Genomic DNA, 12,308 nt, shown 5'->3' with positions numbered 1-12,308 from the left:
GTGCCCAGACACGAAAGACAGTGATCGTGACCGTTAGAAAGCGAGAGATAACGAGCACAACCAGGAATAACACACAATCGGAAAAGCATCTTTAAAAAGACGCGTCTTTAAAAAGACGTTCCATGTGTGCGCTCTTTTAGAGAAATATATACTCTTTTAGAGGGGAAAAATGCTCTTTCAGAAAATATACTCTCTAGTTTTTCTGCCGAAGCGCCCAGGGGCATTCTCTGCAGTGCACCAGTGCAGAGGAGGGAGAAGCCGCTGAAATGTGCCGTCAGATCCAGCAGGTGAATGAACAGTAGTATTCAGCTCAACGAGCATGACCGTTCGGCTCCGAAGAGAAAATCTGAATGAGTGGTTGCATACCAGCTCCTTTTATACCCGTATGTTCGGGGGAGTGGCATGCAAATACCACTCGCCAATTTTCATTGGCCTTTTATCAAAGACCAGAGGTGTCTCGGGCTCCCAAGAGTGACCCCTAGTGTCACTACATCGACACCAACGTCGAGTGAGTGACAGATAGGGAACAAAGAAACACCTGGATAATGTTGGATAGACCTCCAAACACTTCCAATATCTCCTGAATCAGATCCAAATATACTGAATATTTGTCTACTACTATTCTCAGAAAATATGTGTGGGCTCTTGTAAAAATACAGACAAGGCCACAATAATCCTTGCTGAAGCTCTCACCTATATTATCCATGCTGTGTTTGTGGTTAGCCTCTCCTATCCCCTTCCCCAGGCTGTCCATGCTGTGAGTGCCCTGGCTGCACAAGTCATCATCCAGATGTGCTGTCCCATCCAGCAGCTGTCCGGGCTGCTCGTCATCTTCACAATCGCAGTCGTCGAGGATGGGTGTCTCCCGGATGGGCATGCCAATAACAGAGCTGTGCTGGAGGGGTCTGGAGCTGCGGAAACTGTCTCTGCTCTGTGCCGGGCCCAGCAGAATGGAGGGGATGTAGTGGATCTCATGTGTGGCCTCAGTACTTGCACTCTTCTGAGGGGCACGGCGACGCCTGCACCAGCGCTGACGGGTGTAGAGTACCAGCGTAAAGAGCAGGATTAGCAGAAGAAGAGCGATCAGACCACCCTAGAAGACAAAACAGTACAGGAGAGAGATGTCACCACTTCAAATTATTTACCCAAACAATCCACAAGTTCAAGTGTCAAGAGAAAACCATTGTGAACCATATTGAGCAATATCTTGTTACTGGGCTGTACCATCAAAGGTACACCCACTGTAACCTCTTTACACCTTAATGTACTAATAGTACTCTTTAGGAACAGATTACAAATACAATGGAAGGGTATATGGATAGGGTCCAGTCGGTGTACCTTTGAGGTACTGCAAAAAAAAAAAAAAAAAAAAAAAAATATATATATATATATATATATATATATATATATATATATATATATATATATATATATATATACATTTTATTTTTTTTATTTTTTTTTTTTTTTTGACAGTGTATAACGAGAAGACAGGCCACTTGTTGAAAAATGAAAGGAAAAATCACAATACTCAACATGGCAGCTGTGAGAAAGGTAGTGCTAAACATTAATTTGACAAATATGGCATGTTCCTGGATCAACATTTCTTTGAAAACAACATTCCTTTTCAACCCCCAACCTTAACCCCAATCCCCACCCTAGTCCCAACCCCAACCATTACCTACACTTTAAAATCAGAGGGCAATGATATGTTGACAATAATATTTTCCAAGCCCCAACCCAAGCCCTAACCCTAAAATCTGACTGGCTAATAGGCATATTGTTCCAGGACCAACAAGAAGGTTGATCCAAGGACATGTCTTATGTATTCAAAATTATGGTAAACAAAATTATTGCCTTTTAAATAAAAAAGCCAATCACCTTACTGGTCTTGATGACTTTAGGCCTTACTTTAAAATGTTATTGCACATTAGCTTGACCAAATTAGTTTCTTTAATTCCCATTTTCTCTAATTGTATTGGTGATTTGACATATTATAAAATGTGAGCTTGGCATACAGCTTTGGAGATTTTGTCTTAACCCCATTCATGCAAATAGAAGCTGTACTTGCATGTCTACAAAGTAGCCCAGTGTCAAAGATCGCTGCCAAGTGAACTGATTTGTTTTAATAAAGGAATTCATCTTCCTTTTAGTCTTCTTTGACAAGTGTTGCATGGTTCAGCAAAGGATTAACCATGAATTTGGGAACACTAAATGATGCATGCGCACAGACTTCAAACATTGTACTTTTATCTATCTTAATATCTTGTTAGGTGCCACTGAGCTTTGTTTGTAACTTCACTAGCTCAAGTGTTTGGCCTAAAGGCACAGCACACATAAACCGCCAAAGATTCATTGCCCCATGGTTTGTCTCATTTCATGGTGTGTCAGGGACATCAAAGAGTGCTTTTCTCATGAGCCATTTGTGTGTAATGCTCTTAAATCTGCAGTGGTATAGAAGAGAGAAAAGAGGGGGACTGAGCTGACAGATACAGCGAGCAGCATAATCGTTTAATTACATTGGAACATTATTTCAAACAATGAAACCAAATGTGACTTGATTCTGCATTCTGCTCTGTACCATGTATTTTCAAGAGACTTCCTCTTAAATGGCAAGTCAAGCAATGCAGTAATGTTTTTTTTTTTCTACTTGGTATCAAACATTGAATCCAGAGGAGAATTGCATTGCTTAGAATTTTCTCATTTCATCCACAAATGGTGACAGTGTGCTCAGGGGGGAACAGGGGTCCAGGGCCTACAGATGGGCCAAATCTGTCCCATTCTTTAGCACAGTAAACTTGTTGTAGTCCTACTTTGTTTCAACTTTGTCTCAGGTGTTTCTCTTAACATTCCTTAGGAGAAATAAAAGTAGATACAACTGAGTCAATTGCTGACATACCAAAATAGGATAGAGCGATACAATTTATACGGAGAGCACAACTCAGGTAATTCGTTTTGAGGAGAAATTGATGAAAAATGTTTGAGCTCATATTGAAATCTTTGATTTTGATAGCAGACTTTGGTATCTTGCCAAACTGAGCAACGTTTGAGACATTGTTGAGACAGTCTCTAGATGAAAAAAATTAGTTTGTTGGGTCTTTTTTCTCTCGAGACAAACAAATGAGAAGCAGGGGATATGGAAAAATAGCACCATTTGCTCCCCATATAGGAGATGTCCACACTAATCCAGTTAAGTTTTAAAACTCAGTTTTCAGTTTCATAATGTCATCTTTTTCCAAAGTATGCAGTTATGGAGTGCGTTTTCGAAAGTTTCAGTTTGGGTGAGAGGCATTAAAATACTAAATCAATGCATTTTCAAACTAAAACATATCAGTGTGGACGTGGCCTGAATCTCACTGGTGTCTAGGAGAATCACTGAGATACTAAATACAACTAATTTGCAATATTTATTTAAAATGGGAATGTACTCAACTTTAATTCAACCATGCAGCTGATCAAAGCAGAAAAGTGGAAGCGAATGAGGATCAGACGTTGACCACCTCAAGATGGATATTCAGTAACTGATGATCAAATAGCTTTAAAACAAATAGTTGTCTGCAAATGGCATGCAAGATTTACTCACTGATTCATAATAGTGTCACAATTTGTGCAGGAAGTTATATGAATGACCAGTAAAATCTGTGTCTGAACATACACTCTGACCACTAGATTAGACATTCCTCACCAACGTCTAACACAGCATCTAAGGCTAAAATCTGCGATCTATACCTTTCTCTATACCCTTCCACCTCTCCTGTGGTACTATATAAAATGACAAGAGAGCTGTTATTAATCTCTGAATTTAAAAATGCAATTTTCATGAGGAAAAACAAACCCCTCTCAAATTACAGTTCATGCACTGCCATTTGTCCATAAATCGATGGGCATTTTCAATGGGGACAATGCAGCCCTGAGTGAATGTGTTCATTAATCTATCGCAGCAGAACAACCTTTGAAAGTAAACTTCCCCCTAAGTTAAATGCAGAAAAATGAGAGAGGGTGAGACATTCTTTAATCTTTCAAGCACACCAGAGAGTCTCTGCATTCGCTGTCTGTTGAATTAAGCTTGGAAACAATGGGTAGGCACATGTTACGAATGGAAATTGAACTGGTGCAGCCGAATCAACAGAATCAGGCTGCAAAGAAAAATGGTTTCTGCACCTCTTAATACTTAAATTTAGGGGTAAAAGGAGGAACATTGCAAAAAAAGGCATCCTGTATTGCACATTATCCTGACCTGTACCATGCTACTGCCAAAGCTATTTCTGTAAATGAAATTAATATATTCAAGCATCAGGACAGTGATGGCCGGACATGCCATCACTCATGCAAACATCTGGCCAGACACCAAGAGCTCTCCAGACATCCAGCAATATTCTATTTAAGAGATAATGAAGAATCAACAAACACACAATGATTACACAGACTTCTGACACCATCTGGCATATTGGTAATATTTTTGAGTCTGTTCCAACACAGGGGTACAAAATGCACAACCTGCAACTCAAAGATAAAACAGAGTCCTTAGAGAACCATGGAGAACTTTAAATAAACTCAAAATAAAATATAAAATCAATGAGAATATAAATAGAATCCAAGACTTTATTATATAATATCATCCTTTGCAAGGTTTGAATTACACAGTATATCTGTTACTATGAAACAATTGAATAATATTTCAGTCCTAGCCTCCAATGTTGTATCTTCCAAACCAGTGGCGAGGCCAGAAATCTAGAAGTGGGTAGACCTTGGTGAAACAGCGTGGACCTCTATGCTGTGCCTACTTTCTAATTTCATTGAGAATATAATGAAGCATAACCCTTTTCTCAGCTGTTATGTCTCAATATTCACTCTTTTCTGCAGAATTTAGCACAATTACTGGTAAAAAAAAGCCAAAAATAATTAGTTGGTTTTTAATCATGATGAAGTTTATTACTAGTAATTTACCTTTATGGGTCTTAGTTATGTGATGAAAAATTCTATAAAATAATAACCTGTGGTTAGAAGCATAGTTCCTTGTTAGTTTGCTGTATGGACATCATTTGACTATGCTGAGGCTTCTATATCTTTTATTCCATATATATACAGTATATTTCATTCCGTCAACACTTTGACCACATTTACATGCATTTAAGAAAACAACTTATTCTGGGGTTTTCCAGAAAGCAGCATTCTGAAACATCATGTAAACACAAATGTAGCTGTTTAAGGGATAAAATGCTGTTAAGAGAAAGCGCTTTATCACACATAGTTTCTATCAGAGAACACAGCTTTTATGTGTTCATGTTAACGCATAAGAGATGTTAATATGTTTTTGAAGATTGCGCATGTGCTCAAGTGTGTCGGGGAAACACTGAAGTCTAATGTAGAGGAAAACCTATGTATTGCAATGTAGTATGTATTTGTCGCATTACACTGTGTATGCAGCTTTCCTGTCTTCAGCAGCTTTCTCACATTCAACTTTCTGGTGTATGTTTAAATGAGCTTTTATAATTTAATATTCGTGGAAGTTATTACTCCACCCACGTGTTACATCATTAATGACAGCTCTTTGTTGTTGAACCAACGTGGTTCGAACGATGGATGTGCAACATAGTTACTACGATTTCAGGAAACATTTGTGACAATCTAGTTAATTTCTTCAATAATTCATCATAATATAGTGGTTATGTCATTGTAAGAGAAATGCACCCCTGGTCATCCTGAAATAATGGTGTCTAGAAAATCCAAAGCCTGCAAAGTTTTTGTGAAATAAGTACAAATAAGTAGAAAATAAACTTGAACTCTGTGATGCACTGTCGATCCCAGACATAAGATAACATTCTTTAGAGTATTTCAAAAGAGTCACAGTGGCTACAATTTCTCCAGGAGCAACAATTTTTTTTTCTTTTGAACACATGGGATTGGAAACACGGCTTTATTCACACATTGTTTGTGCAATATTATGGTTTTTTGCATAAATGAAATTTGCAAATTGGATGGAAACATAGCTAGTGCCAACTGTCCTGTATGTGGCCTCGCCCCTGTACCAAACACATTTTGTTTAGAAATTAAATAAATATATTATCTTGCTGCTGTGGTGCATTTTTAGTAGTGCTTGCTTTACTGTTGCTCATACGTGATTTGAACACTGTATATTCTTTTTGTTGCGTAACTCTTTCCTCAGGTTTGCACTTCATGAAAGACACCTAAATTATTGAGTCTTTTGAGGAGAGGTATGTTGTGCTGTTGCTTTTTTAAGTGATAAGACATTCCATTTTTGAGGGGGGTGAAACAAATAATAATAATATGAACTGAAGGAGGGTCCTAAGTCATATCTAGAGATCAGAATATCATAGAGATGTGGGACTTTTCCTACTTGGGCCAATAACAAACACTCAAAAAACTCAGCCACAACCACACAGCACCACCCTGCCAACCACCCACAACACTGTAGCATCATTGCAGTGAATTGTATGAGCACTCAACCACTCAATATTTTCTTCATAAAATTTACATATATATACATACATACATACATACATACACACACACACACACACACATATATATATATAGTTTGGAATAATGTACAGATTTAGCAGTTTTGGAAGGAAATAGGTACTTTAATTCACCAAAGTGGCATTCAGCTGATCACAAAGTATAGTCAGGACATTACTGATGTAAAAAACAGCACCATCACGATTTGAAAAAAGTAAGTTCTGATCAAATCTAGACAGGCCCCATTTCCAACAGCCATCACTCCAACACCTTATCCTTGAGTAATCATGCTAAATTGCTAGTTTGGTACTAGAAAATCACTTGCCATTATATCAAACACAGCTGGAAGCTATTTGGTTCATTAAATGAAGCTTAACATTGTCTTTGTGTTTGTTTTTGAGTTGCCAGTATGCAATAGACTGGCATGTCTTAAGGTCAATATTAGGTCAAAAATGGCAAAAAAAGAAACAACTTTCTCTAGAAACTTGTCAGTCAATCATTGTTTTGTGGAATGAAGGCTATACAATGCTTTAAATTGCCAAAAAACTAAAGGTGTACACTACAGTCTTCAAAGATAAAGGACAACTGGCTCTAACAAGGACAGAAAGAGATGTGGAAGGCCAGATGTACAACTAAACGAGAGGATAAGTACATCAGAGTCTCTAGTTTGAGAAATAGATGCCTCACATGTCCTCAGCTGACAGCTTCATTGAATTCTACCAGCTCAACACCAGTTTCATGTACAACAGTAAAGAGAAGACTCAGGGGTGCAGGCCTTATGGGAAGAATTGCTAAGAAAAAGCCATTTTTGAAACAGAAAAATAAAAATAAAATGTTAAGAGTGGGAAAAGAAACAGACATTGGACAACAGATAATTGGAAAAGAGTGTTATGGATCTTAACCCCATTGAGCTTTTGTGGGATCAGCTAGACTGTAAGGTGTTTGAGAAGTGCCCGACAAGACAGCCACATCTATGGCAAGTGCTACAGGAAGCGTGGGGTGAAATGTCACCTGAGTATCTGGACAAACTGACAGCTAGAATGCCAAGGATCTGCAAAGTTGTCATTGCTGCACATGGAGGATTTTTTGATGAGAACTCTTTGAAGTAGTTTAAGTATTTTCTTTATTTATTTTTTTTTCAAATTGTAATAGTAATTTTTCACGTTATTAATGTCCTGACTATACATTGTGATCAGATGAATGCCACTTTGGTGAATAAAAGTACCAGTTTCTTTCCATAAGAGAAAAATCTGTACATTATTCCAAACTTTTGGCCACCAGTGTATATATATGTATATATATATATATATATATATATATATATATATATATATATATATATACAGTATAGATATATACCCCACAGAATGACAGATAATGTAAATCACACCTCCAGCAGCAGGTGTACCAGCATACAGTCTTCTGTTCACCTGGTGAACGCTGCAAAAACGCTGAAAAGCCATGCCTTTAGGACAAACTCCAGGATAAAAACAACACAACATAGGCGAATCTCACCCAGCACCTGCTACGCACTGTTCAGGCCATCTGCACCCAGGCAAACAACTCCCAGAGCTGGCAAAGCTGTCGTCACCATGAGAGGTGCACACTACATTTATCTCTCTGGCAGAAATCACACGAAACGCACGCAGACAACGGCATATAAAACACACGCTGCTAACATAAAAGGACACACAAAGACAGAATGCCGCATGCAGACGCTGTGGCATCTGCTCAAGCCCTGGGGTGTTGAGATGTGGGATGGGAAGCGTTGTTACCCGCAGGGAACTCTGGGCGGCTCTGACATGCAAGCAGGCTTATTAGAGTAGGAGTGGACTCCTGTATGTGCTGCCGTCTCCTCGCGCAGCGTGATGCTTAAGTGCCATGTGTTGTGCCAGCTGTCTCCTCCCACTTCAGTCCAAGCGCATATTAAAGAGTCTGATACCCCGCCTGCCATCCCCATCACGTTCTCCTGTCTCCTTGTCTTTCTCTGTCTCATTTGCTCCCAAGGGAACCTTTTTATTTGACCATAGAGGCTTTTTTCTCCATGTTTAGAGTGAGACACGGGTTCTTAGAGCGACACATCTGAAGAGCGTGAGGTTAGACTCCCAGTGGTACCCGCAAGATTTGCATAAAAATAGTAAGGGGGAAGGTTAGGAAGGAGAAAAAAATACAATAAAAATCCTATAATGCATGGAAGCCTGTTCTGGGCGAGGTGAGGCAGGCCTGGTTTGCTGTGTGTGTTTTCAGTGAGTGTTTTTAGGGGTGCACAACAACACAACAACATTAGCAAAGCAAATAAAAGCTGAAAACACAGCAGAAATAAACCACAGCACAACTGGTATAAGCCACAAAATAACAGAAATGCCACAATACAACAAAATTAAAATGCAGTGTTTAAAAATATCGAATTTCTCTTAATTTTGTTGTGATGTTGTTTATCTCCATTGTGTTGTGGCTTTTCTGTTGTATTGTGGCTTTTCCGTCATGTGCACAACACTTCTGTATATTGGATAAGCCAGTAAAAAAGTGTTTATTTGCAGAGCAAAATCAAGGTAAAAGGCAAACATCTACCTGTGTATATCGGTTTTGACTTACACCATTTATGACTTTACCCTGATTAAGAAAACCATTTAAGGGGTTTACATGACCTAACACGTTGTCGCCATATTAAGCATAATCGGTATAAGATCATGCATGCAAATGCACTTACTGAGACATGTCACAATGGTCAAAGAGGTCCACCAAGTGGATATCAACAATAATAATAATAATAAAAAAAGCTCAGATACAAGAATGTATTCTATGCGAATTCCCGCTAAGGGAGCAGCATCCTTAACGAAATGGAACCTCATAAAAAAAATTTAAACAAAATTTACAAAAAGAATTGGAACACTCCACATAGGCAGCAACTCTCTTAAAGTCAATGTAAACAGTATTTTCAAAAGTGAAACACGATATTCAGCATAGTAAATACATAAAGCAGGATTTTATCAATGGGGATTTGATTGGATGGTGAAAGTGGTCTCTCAATGATTCTTGAGATAAGGGACAAAACATGTCCTACATACAAAAGTCCTCTTTACGTTAAAAATAAAGAAATTCATAATAATACAAATAATGAAAAGTTAAAGTTAAAGGAAATGTGTGTACTCAGTGCATTTATTTTTTATGTTTTTAAATAATTTCATTAGATTTATTTTTTTGTTTTTTTTAAATGCATGCTCTATATTTGGAAGCACATGTAAGCACCTGTTCTCAGCAAAAGGTTACAATGTTAAACTGCTATACAAAGTGTTTAAAAATGTCCATAAATATAAATATAAAATGAAAGGTAGGGATCTGTAAGATATCAAACAATTCAAGTAAACTTTCAATTATATTTCCCATAAAAAAATAAAAATAAAAACTGCCTATCAAAGTTGTGTCCTCACCTTGCGTCAACTCCATCAGATTTCATTATAATACTGAATCATCAGACAATGTCATGGTCAGCTATCCACCTTTTTCCTGAACGCGGAATTCTACGACTCTCCGGTGTCTTCACTCGTGGCGTATATTCTTCAAATTCAAATTCAAATTCAAATTCAAATTCAAATCACATTTATTGTCACACAGCCATATACACAAGTGCAATGGTGTGTGAAATTCTTGGGTGCAGTTCCGTTCAACATATCAGTCATGACAGTGATGAGACATATACCAATTTACAATAACATCAAATTAACACAACACAATTTAAAGTCTAATATACACATAATTACACACAACACACAAATAATAACATACACTGTACAGTATACAATACACACAATATAGATACACATTATTCAATAAAAATAAAAAATATATAAAAAAGTATATATAGTAAATATAGAATGTACAGTAGGTTGTATTGTACTGTAATGACATTCAGCTGTCGGTTGATAGTAAGTTGTTAAGAGAGAATATATATAATATAATATCATTTATGACAGTCCGGTGTGAGATATAAGAGTAATAAAGTGCAGTGCTGATGTATTTTGATCGTGGGAGATCAAGAGTTCAGAAGTCTGATTGCTTGGGGGAAGAAGCTGTCATGGAGTCGGCTGGTACGGGTCCTGATGCTGCGATACCGCCTGCCTGATGGTAGCAGTGAGAACAGCCCATGGCTCGGGTGGCTGGAGTCTCTGATGATCCTCCGAGCTTTTTTCACACACCGCCTGGTATATATGTCCTGAAGGGAGGGAAAGGGAGGGAAACTACCGTTTGCAGGGCTTTGCGGTTTTGGGCGGTGCTATTGCCATACCAGGTGGAGATGCAGCCAGTCAGGATGCTCTCTACAGTGCAGGTGTAGAACCGTGTGAGGATGTGGCGGTTCATTCCAAACTTCCTCAGCCGTCTCAGGAAGAAGAGGCGCTGATGAGCCTTCTTCACAACGACTTCAGTGTGGATGGACCATGTGAGTTCCTCAGTGATGTGGACACCCAGGAACTTGAAGCTGCTGACTCTCTCCACTGGTGCTCCATTGATGGTGATGGGACTGTGTTCTTAGCGCGTAATGTAATGTTTAAGGTATTACATTTGTAAAAATTGTCAAAAAACATGCCAATAATTCACAGAGTCGAGATGACCATTATTTTAACAGTGCCTCACCTGAGTGTGTAGATGGCATGAAGCGATGGTCCGAGGTTAGTTATGTTGATATTATTAATTATTGTGAGTTCTTATGACAGCCAACGACTGCACAAGTTGAGCCTGAAATTCATTTTTAACTTCAAGTAACACTTAAATAGTTGTTGTTCTCCTCTGGATCATTCGTTTTGGTACATTTTACTTGGCGTATCGAGACCAGAAAAAGAAAACAGGCAATTAGAATCATCATGGTGCTGCACAGTGGTTGCTCAGGAAATATGTGGATAACTCTGAGTACCCTTTAAATATATATATATATATATATATATATATATATATATATATATATATATATATATATATATATATATATATAGTATATATATATATATATATATATATATATATATATATATATATATATATATATATACTAAACTAATTTGAAATGGATATATTTGTAGACAAATGTCTCAGCTAACGAACCATGTTAGGGAACAGGTTTTTATAAAAACACTTTTTTTTTTCTTTTCTGAAAATTGAATTTTATTCACTTCATAACTTACATCTTACTGTAATTTGTGTAAACTCCGTCAGACACACTAGAAAACATGCTATTTTAATTTGATTTTGTTGCCAAGAACTTTAAACAGAAAAGGTTAGTAAGTGATTTTATTTCACTAAAATCATGTTTACATGCACATTGTATACGTTTTGTGGCTATGCACAAAACAGCAAGTATTTTAATGTAAAAAAATTTGTCCCCATTAACTTGCCCCAAGCAGTCGTGGCCGAGTGGTTAAGGCGATGGACTAGAAATCCATTGGGCAAGTTCAAATCCTGCTGACTACAGCACAGTACTTTCCTTTTAGGGACAGTGGTAGCTCAGCAGTTAAGGCTCTGGGTTACAGATCAGAAGGTCAGGGGTTCAAGCCCCAGCACTGCCAAGATGCCACTGTTGGGCCCTTGAGCAAGGCCCTTGACCCTATCTGCTCCAGGGGTGCTGTATCATGGCTGACCCTGCACTCTGACCCCAGCCTAGCTGGGATATGTGAAAAGAAGAATTTCACTGTATATGTGCAAATGTGTGATAAATAAAGAAAATTATTATTATAATTATTCCATTGTAATTGCTACACTGTAACCCAGATTTTTGCTTTTTTTAAAGAAAAGGAGGAGCAAGTCAATGTACATTTTTGTGATTATCAGTATTGTAC

General features: G+C 37.9%; 1 protein-coding gene and 1 non-coding gene across 2 annotated transcripts in view; one reads left to right on the top strand and one right to left on the bottom strand.

Moving 5' to 3' along the window:
• LOC127435466 (astrotactin-2-like) overlaps positions 1-12,308 on the bottom strand; it is a 716,076-nt gene that overhangs the window by 530,008 nt on the left and 173,760 nt on the right. Inside the window, exon 3 of the mRNA XM_051688999.1 lies at positions 694-1,093. Within this exon, the coding sequence (XP_051544959.1) occupies positions 694-1,093 (400 nt within the window). The remainder of the gene's footprint in view (positions 1-693; positions 1,094-12,308) is intronic.
• Positions 11,873-11,943, top strand: trnas-aga (transfer RNA serine (anticodon AGA)). The gene has a single exon. It is a non-coding gene; the product is annotated as a tRNA-Ser (tRNA).

This window comes from Myxocyprinus asiaticus, chromosome 4 (assembly GCF_019703515.2).
Source record: "Myxocyprinus asiaticus isolate MX2 ecotype Aquarium Trade chromosome 4, UBuf_Myxa_2, whole genome shotgun sequence".
Lineage (NCBI taxonomy): Eukaryota > Metazoa > Chordata > Actinopteri > Cypriniformes > Catostomidae > Myxocyprinus > Myxocyprinus asiaticus.
The sequence above is the reverse complement of the archived record's forward strand: the minus strand, read 5'-3'. Positions and strand labels throughout refer to the sequence as shown.